The sequence below is a fragment of the Pieris rapae genome, chromosome 16 (genome assembly GCF_905147795.1).
Source record: "Pieris rapae chromosome 16, ilPieRapa1.1, whole genome shotgun sequence".
NCBI classification, from domain to species: domain Eukaryota; kingdom Metazoa; phylum Arthropoda; class Insecta; order Lepidoptera; family Pieridae; genus Pieris; species Pieris rapae.
In genome coordinates, this window is record NC_059524.1 from 9,959,034 (window position 1) to 9,983,321 (window position 24,288).

The 24,288-nt window shown below is 34.8% G+C and overlaps 1 protein-coding gene and 1 long non-coding RNA gene across 3 annotated transcripts; one reads left to right on the forward strand and one right to left on the reverse strand.

Moving 5' to 3' along the window:
• Nucleotides 1–3,646: 3,646 nt before the first annotated feature.
• LOC111000767 (chymotrypsin-1-like) lies at nt 3,647–11,675 on the reverse strand. Of its 2 annotated transcripts, none has more exons than XM_045631801.1 (5): nt 11,582–11,675; nt 4,775–4,964; nt 4,428–4,674; nt 4,124–4,279; nt 3,647–3,932 (listed from the first exon to the last, which is right to left on the reverse strand). In XM_045631801.1, exons 1-5 carry the CDS (start codon nt 11,634–11,636, stop codon nt 3,786–3,788), a joined length of 795 nt encoding a protein of 264 aa, XP_045487757.1. In that variant the 5' UTR covers nt 11,637–11,675; the 3' UTR covers nt 3,647–3,785. The 2 variants fall into 2 exon arrangements, with proteins under 2 accessions (XP_045487757.1, XP_045487756.1); XM_045631800.1 differs by lacking the exon at nt 11,582–11,675 and adding an exon at nt 5,096–5,213 and having other exon boundaries at nt 3,648–3,932.
• An 8,424-nt stretch (nt 11,676–20,099) lies between these two features.
• Nucleotides 20,100–20,881, forward strand: LOC111000417. The gene is made up of 3 exons (XR_006750757.1): nt 20,100–20,247; nt 20,362–20,520; nt 20,604–20,881. It is a non-coding gene; the product is annotated as an uncharacterized LOC111000417 (long non-coding RNA).
• The last annotated feature ends 3,407 nt before the right edge of the window (nt 20,882–24,288 follow it).

Below are 24,288 nucleotides of genomic sequence, written 5' to 3' on the forward strand. Positions count from 1 at the left end.
TTTATTACAAATTCTGGTTGTTATAAATACAGGAACTGATTGGTACGAGCCTCAGTTCGATTGAGCGGTCGAACCAAGCAGAAGCCTTTAAAGTGTAGACTCTAATGTCGAAATTAAATGGCAGATGCCAACAAACTAATCTATGACACCAGTATTACTGACGTCATTATCTTCAATAATTTAATGACAGCTTTAATAAATCTGGATTCGTTATTTACAGGCGCTTCGCGCCGACAGCAGCGGTGGGATCACACATCTCCAAGAGACTTCGGGAGAGCTGATCCATACGTTAAGTTTCGGTACGCGATTGACGTGCCGAAATGGCGCAACTACACTTTGGACCAAGCGAGCCGTTACGCAGAGTATGCTACAATGGCACGGACGCTTTTTAAGAGGATTCGACCATATGCTACCGACGCCGAGGTAATGGTTGCGGTGATCACAGGTATTTACCCTGAGTTTTTTCGATCTGAGTAACTGAGTATTACCTCCGATTCACTAAATAAATTCTTATCAGTTCTTATAATATTTCGTAGGCGTAAAATCGAAAGTAGAGTAAATATAATGATATTACAAAGATCCCGTGTTATAGTATCTTCAAAAGATCAATTCGTTCGTTTCACTTTCTTAAACCGGGTCGTTTGTCGTTGTCGCGTTACCGGGACTGCAAAGTGAAAAATCCGTCTAAGCATAACGTTATTTCGTCATAATTCAGTAACAACAATACCGGTTTTCATGGCACAGTTTATTAAATGAGATTTCTGCCGTTGTGTGGGTCATCTAGAGTAAAATTGCTACTACCGTCAAAATGACGAATGTAACTCGCTAAATTAAACTATTAAGTATTGTTCATTTATTAAACTTACTACAACAAAATATGTAATTAATTGTTCAAAGAAAGGTATAAGACTTTTTAAAACTATTAAAATTGTCAATTAATTCGAGAAAGTCATAATAAGATATGAATTTTATGAATCGAGAAAAAGAACGGGACGGACCAACTTTGCGTTGATTTTTGCGTGTTGAATTCAAGTGCGGTTAGAGATATTAGCGGACCAATTTAGAGATTAGGCAGAGCCCGATATTACAGATGCTTAGATATAGCATCTGGCTTTCACGGAATTCCCTAATCAGATGACACTATTAAAAAAAAACAGCTTTTGTGTTTTAATATTTACGGTAAATTTATGTATTTTTACTTTTCGTCATCGCTGAAAGTGAAAAGAGAATTTTATATCGGTCATTATAAACATTCTCTAATATTTTGCACATATGGCAAAGTAAAATCCAAATCAAAGTTGTAAATATAAATTTAAACATTCAAATATTTGGAGACGTTAACTGCTCACAAAAAAAAAAAATTAAATTTGATTTGAGTGGTTTAGTTACTAATTCTTTTTGGGAAAAGGGATTCTCTTCTTTAATATAAAATCCCAGATGCTCTTGTATCTCTGTCTTTTAATAAATTTGGGAAATGTATTAAAAAGAGGAGCTGTGTAAAAAGGCTTACTATAAAGTCAGCGATTGTCTAGTTGATGAAAGGGCCTAGGACTAGTGCTGGGCAAGCTACTTCTAATTAATTTGCTATGAGCGTTGTAGTATTGTTTGATGACTTATTTTATTTTAAAAAATTACCGAGAGTTTTTTACGTCGGCTTTTTCTCTCGGCCTACACCCTGTCTTCTTTGCCAATGAGTAGGGATGCCAACGGGATCGAATTTGGTGACGTGGAAAAAGTGATACCTTGACGATCTTATGTTCCAAAATAAACGTGTTTTATTTTAATTTTTTTCATAGTTGTCATGACAAATATCAACTTTGTATGAATACTCAATCCAAAACGCTTTCTCTTCAGCTCAGTTACATTCTACACATCAAAATGCAGTGATTTTTGTCTACCGTACGTTGCGTATTCGTTCTACCCACTTTTCGTTCTTATTCTATTTTGCTGGGTTTGGCCCATTACTAAAAACTTAAGTGTGCATTTTATATCAACCATCATAAGCGAAACATTCCATACGTTACAGATATGAGTAATTAAGATTTGAATTTAAGTTGTAAATGTAACTGTAAAAGTAATTGTAAAATTAAACCTTCTAATATTTTTGACGAACATCAGGTGCATGAATGTAATTTGATGTGAATAACTAATGTGATAATAGTGTGATGACAAAAAAAAATATATCAAGTATTTTGTGATACCATTTTACTGTGGGTTTTAATTTTTAATATATCTTTTTTTAAAGAGAACGGGTATCGGTATATTCTGTCATTAGACTGCTTTTGAGAAGAACTGCTTTATAATTCTTAGTCTAGATGTCAGCAGGCCGAGGCGGTTTACATGTTGTGGTTGGTTGAGTAACCAATTGGAGCAATTCTTTGAACGCCATGAGTTTATACTTCAGTCGAATTGACCGTATCGGCGGAAGATTTGTCGGAGAGTTTTATGTGAGGAGGCCTCGACCTCTTCTACTGACGTTTTTGGATCTAGGTAATTGCATTGAATTACTGAATAACTAATCTAATTAAAGGTAATAATTATTTTATGTATATGCATTGACATGTTTATGAAAAAATAAAAATGTGTTTTACCTATCCAATATCCTTCCTAAAACGCTGGCTGGCCACCATGCGTATCCTTGATCCTGGTCTTGTTGGCTGAACCCAGGATGGGTGATGCCTTGTGTGGGCTAGATCTCTAAATGAGTGATGCCTTGTGTGTGGGCTAGATCTCTAAATGAGTGATGCCTTGTGTGTGGGCTAGATCTCGTAATGAGTGATGCCTTGTGTGTGGGCTAGATCTCGTAATGAGTGATGCCTTGTGTGTGGGCTAGATCTCGTAATGAGTGATGCCTTGTGTGTGGGCTAGATCTCGTAATGAGTGATGCCTTGTGTGTGGGCTAGATCTCGTAATGAGTGATGCCTTGTGTGTGGGCTAGATCTCGTAATGAGTGATGCCTTTTGTTTTCCTATCCAATAACCTTCCTAAAACGCTGGCTGGCCACCATGCGTATCCTTGATCCTGGTGTTGTTGGCTGAACCCAGGATGGGTGATGCGTTACGTGTTGGCTAGATCTCGTCATGAGTGATGCCTTGTTTAAACTAGTTCATTTAACTTGTCAATGTTGCTAGATCTTATAATTAATCACTATTCAATGATCGATAATAATTCTGACTCCATAGTCATAATTATTATTATGGAAAGTTATTTATCATAATTTTAAATATTGGAGACTAGATAACAATAAATATTAAAGTAATCTTTGACACTCGTTCTTATGACTCTGTTTGACTCTGTTGTCTATTCGGGTTCGGTCGTGAAACGAGTACCCGAAATGTTACGAAGCTTGTTTATTACAAATTCTGGTTGTTATAAATACAGGAACTGATTGGTACGAGCCTCAGTTCGATTGAGCGGTCGAACCAAGCAGAAGCCTTTAAAGTGTAGACTCTAATGTCGAAATTAAATGGCAGATGCCAACAAACTAATCTATGACACCAGTATTACTGACGTCATTATCTTCAATAATTTAATGACAGCTTTAATAAATCTGGATTCGTTATTTACAGGCGCTTCGCGCCGACATATACGTCACAGAAAGTCCTCGTCTTTATTCTACTCGTCCAGTTCTTCATCCTCATAGTATTGAATAAAAAGAGTTTTGTTTAAGGTATGATAATATTTAATATTCTAGACAAGTCCAGTTCTGAGCCTGAGTTTTTTACTATATAAAACACATATTAATTTGTGTAAGGAATTTTTTAAAAATTTATGTATTACAATACTCAGGGTGATTTAGTATTTTCTTTTATCCAGGAGTTGTACTTGTACGTGTTGGCGTACGTGTCAGGGAAATTGTTGGCGCAGGGCCAGTTGAAGGACACGATACCGGCTGAGGTGCCGTTGCACACCAAGCTGCCGCCTGAATCACCCTGAAAATCGGATTACAAACATTGTATATGCACGCGGATAATTTGAATTATTTAAATTGTTCGGTAGTTCATAAAAATAGAAATTATCTGCCACGAAGCTCCATATCAGTAAAACTATATCTGCACTCATAGGTTGCAAAAATTACCTCTTTACAAAAAACGATATGATAACTCTTTAAATATATACTCACTTGGCAGGTTCCTTCTCCACGTTTGTTAAGGGTACACATCTGGCTGGAATTTATGGTCACTGGGGAGCGTCCTTTAAAGTATTTATTACACTGTTCGCCCGTTAAAGTTCTTACATAAAGATACTGTAGTTTATCAGGCGAGCGCTCGTTTTCACCCTAAAAGTACACAATTTATAAGAATTAATTTGATTAAAAACTAATACTAACTTAACTTAACTACTTGAGTAAAATAAGTTCGCCGTATCAATGGTTTCTATTTTATATTTTTTTACAAATTAGTATCTCTGCAAAATTGTTTACTCACAAGTTTACCCCAGCCGCTCAGTATACACCACAATCCAGCCTTGATATCTTTTGTGGGTAATGGCAGGGGCTGAACGTTTTTATTGAACTCGATGGCCTTTTTCGTACTTATAACGGCTATGTCGTTTTTGAATTTATTTGGCTTGTTATGTTCTTTGTGAGGAATGACTTTGCTTATTTCATATTTTGTACCACCTTTCGTTCTCGATAAGGTACCAACTACAGCCATAAAATCTGCTGGTTTGCGACTGAAAAAATATCAAACTAGTTACATATATTTTAAAAGCTCCGACAATAAATGGCAGCATACTTAAATGAGCGCAATTAACACAATATGTATTTTTATACCTTTTGACACAATGGGCAGCTGTCAGTATCCATCTGTCGGAGATGACAGCAGCACCGCAGAAAGTCCAGCCGTCTTTTAATTGTAGAGCGACTTGGTGTGGCACAAGCTTTTCGGGAGCCTCTTTGCCACCCACCACTCGGGTGTCGGGCTCTTGGCCTCCAGAATTAGAGGTGAAACCTTCAGCATCGCCTACAATGAACGGCACTTTTCTTAAAGAGTAAGTAAATAAGGAAAGGATATTATACTTCACTTGAAACTGGCCTAAAGTTCTAACTATTTCCATAAAAAAAGCATTAATAAGATAATAAAAAAAAACTTGCCCTGTACGCTCCACGCTACTAACAGTAGAATAAAGGATATCTTTGAGACGCCCATCGTCAATGATACTTTTGAGGTGAATACATAATATAAACACATTTCCTTTATATAGACCAGCTAATCTTTCTTTTTACAAGTAGTAAAATAACTAAATTTCCCCTGATAAACGAAAATCTTATCAGCATTAATTATTCCTAAGCAATTAACATAAAAAATATATATTTTAACCAATTTGACATTGAAACTATGACGCCACGTTTTCTTTTTACAATTTGCATATTTCATTAAACGTGGATTTCCACGTGTGAATTATATTCATATTAATAACAAAACAATAAATTATTTTATTTATTTATTTTTTATTTTATTTATTAAAGTTTACCACATCATACATAGTACTAAATCTACGGCATGTTTTACTTAATCTTCCATCTAAAATGTGACAATTGAATTAAACATAAGTTTTATAAAAAAAATACAATTAAAACAGATATAACATAAAATTTTCTTTAACTATACGCAATACGCAATCAGGCAGATATGTTACCAAGTGGCTAAGCACAGGGGGAGTGTCGAAATCGCCCCCTTCTATTAGCACAAAATTTAATGCATTTCGTTTTTTTTCCATTAAGCAGAAGGTCATCATACTAAACTAATGGACAATCAAAGAGAGAGTGATGTTCACATCGTCACATTAGAGTTACAAAACATACTCATGCCTTTCAGTTGACATACTAATTACAAAACATACTCATGCCATTCTGTTGATGTACTAATTATATTTGAAGGATTCATGAAGCTTGATGAATTTTTCAGTTCAATTGAAGTTTCTGTAGCATTTTTCTGAATTTCAGTAGCTGTTTCTGTCACCGTCTCTGCAGTTATATCGTCGGGTATATAGGTGTCAGTTGTGCCTTTCGTCGCTTCTGTTTCTGGATTAGGACTTTTAGTTGTAACTTCCTCTATATCTCTTTTTCTTTGCAATTCATCACATCTGTGAGATTACATAACATAACACAGAAGCCATGTCAACGTTACGTCGGCGTAACTCCCAACCGATCATTTGTGACCGAATCGTTTAACCACAACTCCGCGACTCCTTTAATTTTAACATTATTTTAATAACAAAAATGACGATACCAGTCAATTCAGTGAGATTTCACATGATACATACATACTCGTGACCGCATGTGACGTCCCGCTTCATGTTCGGTTTGTGTTCCCTCGCAAAATTTTTTCTTCACAATATGTGAAGGAGAAATATAATTAAACAACCATCTCAGGCAAGCATTGGAAAACGACTACTTATTGATTTCAATTTTAATATAATGTAAATGTTTACAGGGCATTGACTTAACCTAGATAATAAATGCAATGTAAGAACGATTGCGCCATATATGTAGGTATCTACACATGTATGAAAAATACACGAAATGCTGAAGTCACTTCAATATCGCAAATAATGAATTAGTGGTATTACGACTGATAAGTTTTAGCTTTAGGTCACAAAGGGTTTATTTACAATAGAACAGACGCCGCCCGCGACATTATGCTTGCGTCTCAAAATATATTGGCTCTCGAACTTAACTTAATCGCATAATAATAGCGTTTTTGAGAGCCCTACCAACCTAAAACAACACATGGTGACAAAAAAACAAAACTCATTAGTACGTTAAATTACAAAGGTAACAAAGTAAATATATAATCATTCAATCATGATAATAATTAAGTCAGCCATCTGTCAGTCGATAACAAAAAGAAATTAACAATTATTTGTAGTTTTTTGGGTATAGTTTGGTTTAATGCTTTGGAAATATCAAGGAAACAGGCATATACCGCCGTCCTCCGCAGATAGTATGAAACCGTGTGCTTAAGACTCAGTATAGCACCATCAGTAGACAGCTTGGTTATCGTGCAAATGTAGATATTTATTTAGCTGAGTATTAAGCAAACCGTCCAACACCCTCAAAACGTCCCATAATAGTCGCCAACGATATACCTAATAACATAATAACATGCGTCTGCGAGACTCATGTTCATTCATTTTGATGACTAAATATTTATAATAATAAATAACGTTTTTCGTTCTATTTCAAAGGCCTAGCCTCGGAATTTTTGTTATATCGATATAACAAAAATTCGCGATCGCGAATATGTGTATAAATGGAATTAATTAATTGAATATTTTATTTATATTGTAGATATTGAATTAAATTCGTATTTTGAAGTGAAACTTCTTTGCGTACACTTGGGGAGTAAGCTGGCGAACGCGTGACGTAAGCGTTACGAAAAGTGTGATCGGGCAAGGTGAACGGAAGTTGAGCGGGGGATGATGTGTGTGCGCACATTTTCTTTCTTTTCCTCCTTCCTCTCATAGCCAAAATACGGTCCGTATATCTAAGCACACTGCAGGCCTATTGTATCACAGTTAATGAGAAAACAATCATACGTTGCCAATAATTTTTGCAGGAGATTTTAATATTAATTTCGCGTCCGAAGATGGACTTGGTAAACTTTCTACGAGATAAATTAGAACTACAAATGAATAATAACCGTAATGAGCCAACTACAAGACATGGAACAACAATCGATGCAGGTTTTTCTAGATATCTGTCTAATATTAATTCGAAAGTATACGTTTCTTATTTCTCATACCATAAGCCAATGTCTCGGTTTTGCAACCAACCACAGTAATTACTGATGTATACAATAATGAAAATAATGAATAAAAATAAAAGATCTATGCGAAAATTTTAATTTACCATTGAAAACATGAAATAAATTTAAATATTTGTAGAGAATTAATATATATATACATTATATTGTACACACACACCTGGCAAGAAACTTTCCGCCACTCTTTCCAATCGCCAAGTTTTTAATACAAATTATTTGTTTGAACTGGAGCAAATCAATCCCAAGGATTAGGATCATTTAAGTATTCGTCACATTTATAAAAGGCTTTATTAATTAGTTTACTTTTAACAAGGGCTTTGAATTCATTTAGTGACAGTTCTCTAATTTCGCTTGGGAGTTTGTTGTAAAAACGAATACAATTTCCATATAAGGAGTGGTTTATCTTCTGGAGCCTGGTTGGTCGCACATTCAAATTAGTTCTATTACGCGTATTATAGTGGTGAAAGTCACCATTTGTTTTAAAATCGTTTAAATTTTTTTTTACATACAACAAGGCTTCAAGAATATATTGACCGGATAATGTCATAATATTTAGTTCTAAATATATAAATCTATTCCGTACTAAAACACAACAAATACCCCGAACAGCCCGCTTCTGCAACACAAATATGGATTGAACCTCTGCAGCAGCACCCCACAGTAGAATACCGTACGACATAATGCTGTGAAAGTAGCTATGGTACACAATTTTAGCCGTATCCTTATCAGTAAGCTGTCGGATTTTCTTTACTGCATATGCTGCAGAGCTCAGCCTATTCGAAAGAGTCTCTATGTGTGGGCCCCACTGGAGCTTACTATCTCTTGTTATGCCTAGGAAAACAGTTTTGTCAACAAAGTTTAGTTCACTGTCCTTAACTTTCAGGTTACCAATATCTCGCTTTACGTTATGAGTTGTAAATCTAATACATTTTGTTTTATTCTCATTAAGCAGTAAGTTATTCACATTAAACCAGTTAATTATACGAGAGATGGAATTGTTTACATCGTTCAATAATATGTTTTTCCTATTCACTTTAAATAACAGTGAAGTGTCATCAGCAAACAATACCATCTCATGAACTTCGTTGACAAAGAATGGGAGGTCAGAAATAAGAAAGGTCCGAAAATCGATCCTCGGGGGACGCCGATTGACACCTGCGAACCCGGAGAGGTGACTCCATTGATATGCACTTTTTGGATCCTTCCCTTTAAATATGTTACGCGTTCATAAGTTGTCAGTGAAAGTTGGTAGAGGGCACAGCGGTCGGAGTGATACGGGGATTCAAGGGCGGATGATAGTCAGATGATTTGTTGTTAAGATAATTATTATAAAAACTTGTAGAGAGATAAATGAAGGGATATAATTGAGGAGGCGATATTAGTGAACTTTAAATGTCGTTTCTTTGTATTTTCAGGTGAGATAAAAGTGTAATTGTCATAGTTAAACGATAATCGTTGTAATATTGTTAAGGCGTGTTAAATAAAACAAAACTTTGTATTTTAAGAGAAACAATTTGTGGTTTATTTTGAAAATCCTCAATAATATATCTTATATATATATACAGATATATATATACATATATATATATACAGATGGAGCGAAAGAAGTTTCACTACAGTGGTATGGTCATAAGCACACTCGTTTTTTTAATTGCTTTTCTTTATTATTACATATAATTTGTATTCACAGAAAGTCATTATTCTTCTCGTCCTATTCTTCGTCCTCTTATTGAATAAAAAGAGTTTTGTTTAATTCTAGACAACTCTAGTTTAGAGCCTGAGCCTTTTACTTAATAAAACAAATATAATTAATATAATAATAATAATTTGTGTAACGAAATTTTTACAATTTATGTATTACAATACTCAGGGTGATTTAGTATTTTCTTTTATCCAGGAGTTGTAATGGTACGTGTTGGCGTACGTGTCAGGGAAATTGTTGGCGCAGGGCCAGTTGAAGGACACGATACCGGCCGAGGTGCCGTTGCACACCAAGCTGCCGCCTGAGTCACCCTGAAAATTTCCAATTACTAACATTGCACACGGATTATTTGTATAATTGTCGTTATTGTTCTATAATTCATAATAATTATAAACTGCTGAAAAACTCGTTATACTCACTTGGCAAAATCCTTCTCCACGTTTGTTAAGGGTACACATCTGGCTGGAATTTATCGTCACTGGGGAGCGTCCTTCAAAGTATTTATTACACTGTTCGCCGGTTAAAGTGTTTACATACAGATACTGTAGTTTATCGGACGGGCGCGCGTATCTACCCTAAAAGTATACAATTTATATGAATTCATTTGATTTAAAAACATGTTCACCAATAATAATTATTTATATATTATCCAATAATAAACCAAAACTACTGTATTGAACTAGTTAACAGTAAGGGTGTGCTGCGTATATCCCACCTCCTGTACAAAAGAATATTTTAAAGTACTTTATTCATAACGCCAATTGTATCATTGAAATCTTAGCTCATCAGCATCATCGTTCTTGGTGATTTTAACATGAGTAGTCTATGTTGGAACGGGATACCTAAATCTACGTTAATACCAATAACGACAAATAGTATGTTAAATAACATGATTAGGGTATGTAGTTTATGTCATTAAATGATCTTTTACACAGCAAAAACCGAATTCAGGATTTAATAATGAGCTCTATGGTAATAATGTCCCATGTGAGCGAGATCCTCCTTCAAGTGTTGACCCTCTGCATCTCCAGATTGAATTTTGTATTGATATTGTCTATAAAGAAAAACTCAATTCCCATGAAGAAGCCATAAAGCAGCGCTTCCATAAAGCAGATTATGAAAAAATTACAAGTGATCTAAATAATATTCCTTGGCACAGTGACTCATCCCATTGTGCTATCGTTGATGATATGGTAGCACAGTTTTATAAAATTCTTAGATTTATAATTTGAAAACATGTTTCAAAATCCAAATCACGTTCTAGAAAGTAGTAAATATCCAAAACGGTTCTCCGCGGCATTGGTGAAGGTAAGCAACGAAAGCAGGGATATATGCCATAATTGGAGTAGCACTAGGTTTGTGTTTGTGGTACATGCATGTAATAGTGACTACTTTGTTGGTGCAACAAATAAATAAATAAAAATGTTAGAAACATTCATCTTCTGAATTATTCACTCACAAGTTTCCCCCAGCCGCTCAGTAAACACGACAATCCAGCCTTGATATCCTGTGTAAATGTGGTAATGGCAGGGGCTGAACTTTTTCGTTGAATTCGATGGCCTCTTTCGTACTTATAACAGCAATATCGTTGTTGAATTTATTTGGCTTGTTATATTCTTTGTGAGAAATTACTTTGCTTATTTCATACTCTGTGCCACCTTTCGTTCTGGATAACGTACCTACTACAGCGATAAATTCTGATGGTCTGAGACTGAAAAAAAATCAAACTTATTATATATAATTTTAAAAGCTCAAACTTACTCTTAAATGGGCGCAGCATTATTATTACGTTTCGACACAATGGGCAGCTGTCAGTATCCATCTATCCGAGATGACGGCACCACCGCAGAAAGTCCAGCCGTCTTTTAATTTTAGAGCGACTTGGTGTGGCACAAGCTTTTCTGGGGCGTCTTTGCCACCCACCACCCGGGTGTCGGGCTCTTGGCCTCCAGAATTAGAGGCGAAACCTTCAGCATCGCCTACAAAAAACGGCACTTCTCTTAATGAGTAAATAAATAAGGAAAGGATATTATATTACACTTGAAACTGGCCTAAAGTTCAAACTACATCCATAAAAAAGGATTAATGAGAAAATAATAAAAAAACTTACCCTGTACGCTCCACGCTACTATCAGTAGAATAAAGGATATCTTTGAGACGCCCATTTTCAATGATACTTTTGAGTTGAATACACATAAACAGGTATAAATGTTTATTTTTATATAGACAAGCTTATCTTTTTTAGAAATTTATTTCAACAGCCAAATTACCAATTATCCTGATATCACCTGAAAAACGAAAACCTCATCAAAATTTAAATTAAAAACCTGAAGCAATTAGCATATAAAATACACATTTTGATCAATTTATTGTTATTTGACATTGAAACTATGACGGAAGCATCTTTAATTATAAAATTTGCATACTTCATTAAACTTGGATAATGGATATGCCACGTGTAAGTTAAATTAATATAAGGAACTGGATGACCGAGCATAGCTCGGTATTTTCTTATTATAAATCGTGTTTTTTGGAAATTTTATTTAATATTTACATACTAATAAAATTATGAAATATGAACATAATTATCGAATAAAGATAATTTTAATTATAATTATTGAAGTGAAACTTCTTTAGAATCGATGTGATTTCAAACCGGATGCAACGGAAAAAGCGACAATAAATAGAGACAGACATATATATTCATAAGATTTAACGTGGGAGAAAATGAGATAGATAGAGAACCTTCTTTAGAATCGTAATTTCAAACCGGATGTAATGGAAAAAGCGGCAGTAAAAAGAGACAGAAACATATATTCATAATATTTAACGTGGGAGAAAATGAGATAGGAGGCATTATACAGCCTCTTTTTACTGCCGCTTTTTAATTTAATCGAATTTCGAACTTTCGTTGTTTTAGTTTTTGTCAAATTAAAGATTTATATAAAAAAAAAAAAAAAAAAGTATTTTATTGAATCACAAACATTAACATACATGTAAAATTGAGGTAGCCCCAGTAAGTTAAATAATACTTGTGATGGAGCAACCTCGCAACTTCCCTTAAATTATAGATTACAATGTTTGGACCAAAACAACTGAAATATGACTTGACAAACTTAGTTACAAAATATATTATTTTTCTATTTATTTATTTTTGAATTAAAAACTAACTAAATTAAACAAATAATAACGCACGGTCTTTGCGTGCGTGCGTGTGAGTGCGTGCATGTGTGTTTGTGTGTGTGTGTGTGTGTGTTTGTGTGTTTGTGTGTGCGTGTGTGTGTGTGTGTGTGTGTGAGTGTGTGTGTGTGTGTGCGTGCGTGTGTGTGTGTGTGTGTGTGTGTGTGTGTGTTTATCTGATTCTCGTCAAAATTAATTCTGTTTCTTCATATGTGATAGTTTTCAACCACCCAGTTACGGTATTCTTACAATTATATAATAACATCGGATATATATTTAATTTCTGATTCAGTTTATTATAGATGTAGGCAGCCTGTGTAGTATATTGACGTTGAGCAGAAACTGTGTGCACGCGTGGGGCGTATGCTACAATATCTTTACGTCTCTTCTTTAGTTTACCTGGACTAAATGGTAGTGTTTTGTGCATACGTAGGGTGATATGCAAAATGTATAATTTTCTAACGCTCAATAAGCCACTATTTCTGTAAAGGTCATCGGTAGAGTATCTATATGGTTTGTAGTTCATTACTTTAATAAGGGCCCTTTGAGATCTCTCTAAATCTAAAAACTTAGTTTTAGTTGCTCCTCCCCATACGGGAATGCAGTATATTATAATAGATTGAGCCAGGGCTAGATAAACTTTATTAAGCAATGACGCGGGCATGACGTAGCGTAAGTTTTTAAATATCCAAATAAGTTTTCTAACCCGGGCCATAATTGTTTCGATGTGTAAGTGCCATGATAACCTTTGGTCCACTGTAACTCCAAGATATTTGGTAGAGTTGACACGTTCTATGGTCTGACAGCTACAATTCTGGGCAATCGGATCACCACACCTATGAATCCTAACTCCAAAGTCGTAACCCGGCTGAGATCTTTGATTCGCAGTAAAACATATAAAATTTGTTTTATTAACATTAAGTGAAAGTAAGTTGGTATTAAGCCAGCCAGCTACTTCAGCCAGACCTAGTTCAGCTGCGGATTTCACAGCCATCCAAGTCGCTCCCGTGTACACAATCGCGGTATCATCCGCGTATGAGTAGATCCGTCCGCCATTGCTCCGAATATTACAAAGGTCATTTATATATATCAGGAACAATGTCGGGCCAAGCACGCTTCCCTGCGGGACGCCATATTCCACGGTTTCTTCTTCACTTATCAAATTATTAATTTTAACTTGTTGTTTTCGACCTTGTAGATAACTTCTAAAAAGGGAGAGAGCTGTATCACGAATTCCTATGGCTTCCAGCCTGCGCAGAAGAATGGGAACGGAAACGGTATCAAATGCCTTTTTAAGGTCCAAGAATATTGTTACGCATTTAATACCTCTGTCTACATTATCAATTATGTCATTAGTAAGTGCAGTCACGGCATCTTGTGTAGACAGGCCCTTCCTAAATCCGTACTGTGTGTTGGATAAAATTTTGAATTTATTTAAGTAATTGACCAGTCTATTGTTCAGTAACTTTTCTAATATTTTAGAGATACATGGCAGTACGGATATAGGACGGTAGTTATTGACGTCGTTCAGGTCCCCACTCTTATGCACAGGCGTGATCAACGATCTCTTAAATACGGCTGGAAATATTCCTGTTTTGAAGCAGGAATTAGCCAGCTGGCTAATGAGCGGGACAATAAAGTCTCTGGACATTTTCAAAAACTTTGTGGGTATACCATCCCAACCAGGTGCGCTCCCAGAATCGAGACCCATGAGTATAGCATCCACCTCACGAGGACTAGTCTCAAGAAGAACAAACGAAGACACCCGAGAACAAATGTCTGTAGTTGTTGGGTTACCGAAGTTAAGTAAAATGTCCTCAGCTAAAGTTGACCCTATTTTAACAAAGAATTGGTTGATACGGTTTAGTGAGTCAAGCGGATTCGGAGTAATATTCAGTAGACATGTATTTGAGGATTTGGGGGTTTTAAATTGAGTTACTTCATTAATTTTTATCCAAAGCTGTTTAGGATTTTTAACTGAGTTAGCTATTTGAGTTTTATGAAATTGTCGTTTAAGTTTTTTAATTAAGTTTGAACAGAAGTTACGAAAGCGTCTAAATGTTATTTTTAAGATTACGTTAAAAGGATTTTTCTTTAGTTTAAGTTGCATTTTATTGCGAAGTTTAATACAGCGTAGGGCTCCCAGTGATATCCAAGGTTTAAGAATTCGCTTGCTATTAGAGATTGTCTTAGTTTTAGTGTTACAAAGTAATATGGTTTTTATTTCATGGATAAATTTATTAGCCAAGGTCTCCGGATCATTGTAAATATTGAAAAATGACATGTCTGAGTTAAATAAGTCTTTACACGCGTTTTCAAAGTCAATAGAAGTTGAATACCTATGGCAGTTTCTAGTTACAGTTTTTTGTGCTAGGTTTAATACTACCATGGCATGGTCCGTGATAGTTGTAGTCAAGACAGCCACAAAAGCAGAGCTCTTAAGTTTATCGAATTTCAGAAAAACATGGTCGAGGCAGTTCGACACTCTAGTAGGTAGACAGTGCCCGGGAAGCAGCCCATGTCCTGCCAGCATGTTTAAATAATTTAATCTATTGTGACGCTGTTGTAAGGATTCAGACTCTCTACCTATTAGGTTGATGTTTATATCCCCAGTTATTATAATATTTTTAGGTGTAGTAATAGTATCGAGATAACTATTTAGGGAAGTTATGAAATTATCTGCACAGGCGTGTGATGGGGAACGATATATACCTATAATAACGTATTCGGCGATAATTAGCTGTATAGCCGAGGCGTGCGAGAGTGAAACTTCTGTTACCCGACAGAGATGGTTGTTTTTTATGTATGCTACAACGCCATCATTTTGATTGAGCTGATTTGTAGTATGATATGAAGAGTAATTACGGAGGAGTGGTAAGCGTTTACTATTATTTAGTCTGCACTCTGTAAGGATCATTACATCCACATCATGATTCATTTGCTGTAAATTTACCTGAAGGTCGTCAAAATTACTGTAAATACTTCTAATATTTTGTGTCAAGACAGTGAAATTATTTTGCTCAACGTAGTTACTAAATTCTTCGATGTCAATTATTTTTGAGTTACTAATTTCTGTATTATCTAGTTCCCATAAGGTGTTTAAATGATTATCCATATTCAGTTACGCGTGCAGAATGGCGTAGCTTGCCCTTTACTCTATTGAATAATTGCATGTAAGTACCGTTGCAGGATAACGATGTTTTGAGAGTACATATAGTGCTATTGAGACAGTTAAACTTATTGTGTAAGAGTGTGTATGATTTTGTGTATGTGTGTTTAAGTGTGTATGTATGTCCGTAAAAAAGGGATTTTACACTGAATAATACTTTTAGATACCGTAGATTACAACTTTTTGAACTACTGTTACTTGGTTTATCAAAACAATGTAGGTTAATTATAAATGCTAAAACTTTAAGTATGAATAGACTAATAATTATTTTCTTAATACTAATACATGCACAAAAAATAAGCGATAAGAATAGTAAGAAATAAACCTATAAATTAAAATTTATCATTAAAATATATTGTTATTATCTAATAAAAAGTTTAATACATTTAGAAAGTAAAAAATGTTTGATTTACTTACATTAGATTAATTATAAAAACTTTGTTTTTGAAGGTTTCGCTTCTACCAAAGTAAGTAAGTTTCTAAGTTTCTAAGTTTACCAAACATTTACATTGCACTAAATCTAAGGCATATTTTACAAAATCTCTTTCATCTATGTATGAATTGAAGTTTTACAAAAAAATATAATTAAAACGGATATGAGATACAATAAGCACACTGTTCGCGCTGTACAGTTACCTATAGTCCTCTCTGTACTCATTTTCTGTTTAATATATTTATACCTTTCGTTGTAGGTTTACTCAACAACAAAGCTATGACAGGCTACGATTGTCATTTATTAATAAAGCCCCATCTCATGCTTCTATTTACAATTAGTTTAACGAGGTCAAGCGTGGACGTAGCAATTTCAAGGATGATCCGCGTGCAGAACGTCGTTTGACAGCGAATACTGAAGATAATATTAAAATTAAAGCTGTGTATACGGTTTTACTAAAGGTCGCTCCTCTACCGATGCTGAATGTCTCTGTTACGGCATATATGTGCATGGGAGAAAATTCAAAATGTACTGGGAGTGTTCTTTGATTTGTCAAAGGCGTTTGATAGTGTTGATCATGAGACTCTGCTCTGCAAACTTAACCACTATGGTATAGAAAATGTAGCTCTTAACTTAATAACATCTTACCTACCTAAGTTATCGAACTCATAAAGTTATAAATAAAAAGATCATAATAAGAAGAATCGATTTTAAAGTGTGAAGGGAGCAACTATGGATATCCAGACCTAGCATGTTTATCAGCATGCTTAATCTGGATATCGGAGAGCTTTGACCAAAACGCGTTCTACGAAAAGGAGGGACAAATAAATAACGGGATGCCTGGGGTATCGAGAGGGTACATGAATCTTAAATTTAGAAAGAAGGTTCGGACAATCAATCTTATTATAGAATATCTTAGCTGCAAACGATGTATCAATAAATTTCAATAAATTTTCTGCGATTCTTGACAACATACTAAAGTGTGCTAGCCTGGTTCTGTTCTTGATTTGTACCAAGACATGCCATATTTATTGCCATATTGAATGTATGGAGTAACTAATTTCAATATACAGTCCAACACGGCAACTCCTACTCTAGGGTAGTTTCTTAAGTCACATGGCGACATCCGTCAGCGACTACGTACGCTTTGTAAATGAGTAAAATTAGTTAGCATGCGGTATTCAGCTCAGTGTAATAGCAAGCTTGCCTAGTTAGAATTTAAGACAGTCTTACTAAGACTGTCTGAATACCGCGTAGTGTAATAAGCCCTGTAGTGTAATAAGCGCTTAAGCCTGCTGCAATTATTAGTAATTAATTAATTAACAAATAATTTATTTTTAATTTCTACCCTCTCATGTTAGTTACATGTAGTAAGTTAAAACCGTCAATATTTGATATTATATACCTCACTGTAGTAGGCACCCATCTCTATGATTGCTATACTTACCTGCAGCCAGGTGAGAAAAGGTAAATAAATGTAGCTTATTTCCCTCACATGTTAATTAAAAAATCTAAGAACAATAATAAACGGCGTCGAATTCTACACATAATAATGTTTGGCTACCTCATAAAAGGCTGATGCAGCCAAATATGGTAACTATGGGATCTCATTGCAAAGAGAGAGATAGAATAATACATATTCCTTAAACAAATTCAAATCGTTTATTTGCTAGAATTAGTTACATAAATTACAAAAATCCGCCACATATGAATAGGCATGCAAACGAACAAAGACAGCGTAAAACTCATGCGCGCGCACCACAGGCTCATTCAAACGTAATAGAAGAGAGAGAGAAGATGAGAATTGGAGTATAAGAAAGATTATCAATAAAAAAAATAAAGGTAAAGACATTTATTTACCTTTTCTCACCTGGCTAACACCCGGTATGAAAAGGTATATAAAGGTGTATTTAAGGTGTAATTTATTCTAATCCCGGACTATTATGTTTGGTTTAGTTTGTTGATTGCGTTCGACGCTTAACATAAATTGTAAAGAATCAAAATTCCCCTAAATAAATGTACCCCCTGAATTTGTTCAAGTTGGCATGGCATCACTATCGATCACTTCGGACCGTTAAAAACACCGTGTTCCGATCTAGCAAGTTATCGGTATCTATAAAAACCGGATGCCGGAGCAGTGAAGAAGCACATATCTACTGCCGTGAGTTTCTAAATCGGATCGGTAAATAACGTTTTCTGGACCGGAGCAGTGGAGTAACAGCCTACCGAGAGTTTTTTACGCCTGCTTTTTCTCTCCCCTCTGTCTTTTTTGCGGATGAATACGGATGCCTACAGGTTCAAATTTAATGACGTAGAATAAGTAATACCTTGATGATCTTATGTTCCATAATAAACGTATTTTATTTTGGAACATAAGATACTCATCTATTATTGTCGGAACGGATATAGCGTAGAAGCGTAATCCAGCATTCCGATATATTTCTCATGACTAATTCCGGCTTCCGACGTCGGACCGGAGCAGTGGAGAAAGGGCCTAACATTAATAAGATGGCCCGGCACGGTGTTAAATATATAAATAGATTACCTAGCATTAAAAAAAATATTAGCTGTCGGTTAGTATCCCATTCAATTAACAGATAAATTTCTATTGGCTTGTAGTTATTAGGTGGAAACAATTAAAAATATAATTAAAGCAATTTTTACCGAACCATGACGTTCTTCAGTACCTAATTAGTAGCATACCTATTTATTTATTTAATATCAAGACAAGCTACCGCCTTCGACATCTTTTCAAATCTAATAGGGAATATTGACTCCTAAACTTGTCGAAGTTCCTATTCTTAGAAGTTTCGTAAGTGCCATGCAAACAATTTATTTTCACTACATTTTTTTCAAAGTGTCTTTTGTACAATCAGGATTCAGGAATGCACAGTCCGTTCCTGAATCATTACCTCATATTGAAGCAGTTGTCGACATAATTGTTAAATGATTAAAACACACCACGACAGTATACACGAAGATTCGCAGTATGACAGTTTAAAGAAAATACGTTTTTAAAGCAAAGAGAGAAAGCCACATAAACGACATCCCCTAATATCTGATATAATAATAATAATATATGAACTTAGGTATGAAAATTTTAAAATGCTATCTAGTATGTATGTATTTAAAGATTTAACTATTCGTTTAATCGAGCAATTTTCAAACCGTTTTATTTAAGATCGAATTCTACAAATTATGTAGGTATGATAATCACTTAATAATTATCTTCACAGGAAATTATGAAACTAATTAGCAGATAATGATTTTTTTGTTTTTTTTAATTATGATATATCGCAATATTTGTAACATATTTTGAAAAATTAAGTATTTATAGAGGAGCTGTTATATATATTTATTCACTACAGGATTATAAGTGAGGATGGGCGTCTCGAAGGTGTATTTTATTCTTCTGTTAGTAGCATGGAGCGTCCAAGGTAAGTTTTCTTTTAAAAATTGTTATTACAGAGTTGTAAGTAATAACAATTTTAAAAAGAAATGTTTTGTTTACATACAAATCAAATATAGAACCGTTTATTGCAGCCGAAGGTGGAGGAAAAGAGCCCGACACCCGAGTGGTGGGTGGCAAAGACGCACCCGAAGGCCTTGTGCCACACCAAGTCGCTCTGAAAACTAAAAAAGGGACATTTTGCGGCGGTGCTATCATCTCCGACAGATGGATATTGACAGCTGCCCATTGTGTTAACATGTAATAACATATTATATTATAGTTGTTGCTAATGTTTTATGTTATCTATGTAACAACCTAATGATGATGACATGATTAATTCTTTTCAGTGTTAAACCAACGGACTTTACCGCTGTAGTAGGTGCATATTGAGACTATGACAAGCAAGGTAGATTCAGTAACGATATTGCTGTCATCAGTACCAAAAAGCCGATTGAATTCAATGAACACGTTAAGGCATTACCATTACCTGAAAAGGATGTCATGACTGGATTGTCCTGCATCCTAAGCGGCTGGGGCAAACTGGTAAGAAACTGGTACAAATGAACAGAGACAGGTTTGAAATATTGACCGCTGATATAACACAATAAATTTATTGCAACCAACTTATGATTTAAAATGAGATTTTTCTATTTTAAGGGTGTTAAACAGCCACAACCTGACAAACTACAGTATCTGTATGTAAAAACTTTAACCGGAAAGCAGTGTAATGAATATTTTAAAAGAACACGCACGAATATTACTATAAGTTCCAGACAGATGTGTACTCTTAACAAACGTGGAGAAGGAGGATGCCAAGTAAGTTAATGTTACAAGTGTACCACCATGTGGGTATTTCAATTAAAGGTCGGCGTACATTGTATGCAATCTGTATGTTGCAGGGTGATTCTGGTGGCAGCTTAGTATGTAACGGCATGTCGACCGGCATCTCGTCGTTCAATCGGCCCTGCGCTAGAAATTTCCCTGACGTGTACGCTAACACTTACATGTACAAGTCGTGGATAGCCCGAAATACAAAATCACCTTAGGCACGTCATTTATATTCTATAAATTACGTAAATATTCTAAGTTTTTTATTTACTGTACCTAAATTTTAAGTTATCAGACACCATTATCAACCTAGTGCATTTAATTTAATACGCGAAAGAGTATCAGCATTGTTGTTTCGCTTTCCATTCTTATGAATGACTTTAAAGTTGTATTCAGCTAATCTGAGTGTTTCAGAAAATACGATTCGGTGGCCGTCGATACATAAGCTTATACTATATTTACTCCTTAATACGACGAAAGGCACACAATGACGTCGGCCGTAAGGATGGAGAAATTGTTAGTTTGGGTACAAAAAGAGGTTAGACTGATGCTGTACCTTGCTGTTTAGTCATGAGTTGCAATAAAGGAGTTGAAGAGAGAAGACGTGTTTAAATTTTATTTAACAATATGTGGTATTAGTATAGTGGTAGTTATTGAATATTGAACCTTAAGTGACCGAACATTTGGTCTATAATCGAGCCGGATGAAGTAAACGTGCAAAACAAAAAATAGTGAGCTCGGCCGCATTCCTTAGATAAGAAACCGGTTTTGATGCATTGAGTGGTCGTTTTTCGCATAGAAAGAATAAATGTGAATAAGTGAAGAATAAAGACGTTTTGAAGTTTTAAGATATATTTAAAATATAAACAATATATATATATATATATATATATATATATATATATATATAAATAATCATGACGTCAACAGTTAGTGCTGAACAGCAAGTGCTTTTAAATAAACTAGAAGATTTAGCCTCGAAAATTAAAAAAACCGAAGTAAATTTTAAGAAAAGTCCGAAGTCAAGAATAACTACTGGATATATTCGTGCGAGGCTGGAATGTATTGAAGATTATTGGAGGTTATTTAATGTAGCACATGAAGATTTGTCGTCATGCACTCCAAGGGAACAAAAGGGAATATTACCCTATTTTCTAAACGAAGAATATTATAAATATGAAGAGTTGTATTTGTATTTTAAAGCCGATATGTTGGACTTATTAAGTAAGAATGTAATTGGTAGCCAAGAAAGTTGCAGTAACCACCAGAGGTTAAGCACCGAAACAAATTCATCTTGTGTAAAACTGCCTCAAATCGAATTACCCGTATTTTCCGGTAATTATGAAGATTTCTTAACTTTTCAAGATTTATTTTTAACCCTCATCCACAATAATAATTCGCTTGCCAATGTACAAAAGTTGCACTATCTGAAGTTAAGTGTTACCGGCGAAGCAGCTACCTTGTTAAAACATATTAGTGTAACAGAAAATAATTATGACCAAGCATGGAATATTTTAAAGAAGCGTTACGGAAATAAGAGAATAATTATAAATTACATATTAAAAAGACTGTTTAACCTACGTAAAATCAACACACAGACATCAAATCAAATTAAAATAATTTTGGATACAACAAGTGAGTGCTTAAATAATTTAAATAACTTAGGAATATCGACTGAGTCTTGGAGTCCGATTATAATACATGTAGTGGTAAATAAACTTGATCCAGATACGCATAAAAATTGGGAAGAATACATATACAAAGATGACTCCGACTACTTACCAACTTGGGAAGACCTAAAGAATTTTCTAGAATCCAAGTATCGAACTTTGGAGCTAGTAAACACAACTAACCAAAACTGTTCAAAAGATCTAAGACAAATAGTACAAAAGAGTTTTTACGTGGCTAAAGAAGGTGTTGATACTAAGCCTTCATGCTCCTTCTGTAACAAACACCATTACATTCATAATTGCAAAGATTTTATTAAGCAAAGTGTGGAAGACAGACATAATATTGCATCAAAAAACAACCTGTGTTTTAATTGCTTGCTACCAAATCACAAGGTGACTGAATGCAAGCGACACATTTCATGTAAGTTATGTGGGAGAAATCATAATTTTCTTCTCCATTTGGAAAGGAAACAAGAAGCTCCTGCATCACTAAAAACAACTTCATTAACATCTCAAGATATTGAAACAAAGGTAGCATCACATTATTCCAGCGAAGAAAAATCGAGTCAAGGTGTTTTATTGGCTACTGCACTAGTTCACGTGAAATCAAGCTCGGGTGACTATCATACACTCCGTGCCCTTGTTGACCAGGGTTCAGAAGCGACTTTTGTAACAACCAGAGTCGTTGAACTTCTTAACTTAAAGAAAGAGAAAGTCAACGGCACAGTTTCGGGTATCGGTGAAGAAAAGCATTGCCTTAAGTCTAAAGTCCAGCTATCAATTAAAGCTAATTCTACTTACATTTACACTGAAGCCTACGTTCTAAAAACTATTTCATCATTAATACCTGCGAAGAAGGTAATTATGAATAAAAGTGATTTACTAAATATTGAGTTGGCTGACCCTACCTGTTTTATGCCAAGTCGAATTGATTTATTATTGGGTGCTGGTGATTTTGCAAAAATAATAGAAGATGGGTTAATCCGTCTTGAATGCGGTTTAGTAGCTCAGAAGACTAGTCTTGGTTGGATACTGTCTGGGAAAACCCTATCCTCCAACTATAACATTAATATTACAAGTATGCACATTAAAGAAGACAATGATTTACTGAAATCTTTTTGGGAAATTGACAAAGATTTATTTAAGAAGAAGGTTATATACACAAAAGAAGAAGAAGAATGTGAAAGAATTTACTCAAGCACAACCCAAAGAGACATTGACGGTAAATATATTGTACAACTACCACTAAAGCGAAGTAAAGAAGATACTATTAAGCAAGTAGGAGATACTAAAGAACAAGCAATAAAGAGATTTCAGCATCTAGAGAAAAGATTAAATAAAGATTTACAATTAAAAGATGAATATACAAAAGTTATAAAAGAATATATCGATTTGGGTCATATGAAAGAGCTTGAAGATCAGAATGACTGCAATACAATTTATCTACCTCATCATGCGGTAGTAAGACAAGACAAAGATACTACGAAGGTTCGAGTAGTATTTGATGCATCAGCAAAAGGTTCTCAAGGGTATTCCTTGAACGATACAATGTTGGTTGGTCCTGTAATACAACAAGACCTTCGAAGTTTAATTATCACATGGAGACAACATTATATTTGTTTTGTCGGTGATATAATGAAGATGTATAGAATGGTGAAGATGTCCGAGGAACACACAAAATTACAATGCATCGTTTGGCGAGACAATTCAGATGAAATATTAAAAAGTTACCAATTAACGACTGTAACATTTGGAACGGCTGCAGCTCCATTCCTAGCTGTAAGAACTCTATTAAGGTTAGCCGACGATGAATGTTCTAGTGATGTTAGGTACTCTGAAGCTATGAAAGCAATAAAAGAGTCATTTTACGTTGATGATTTAATGGGGGGTCATGAAGATGTAGAGAAGGCAAAAAAGTTATGTGTTGACATTAAAGAGATATTAGAAAAAGGCGGTTTCAAAATAAAAAAATGGTCAAGTAATTCTGAAGAAGTACTACAACACATTCAAGAAAACAACAAAATTGAAGATTCATTGGAAATTAAATTAGACAAAGTTATTAAAATCTTAGGACTTACTTGGGATC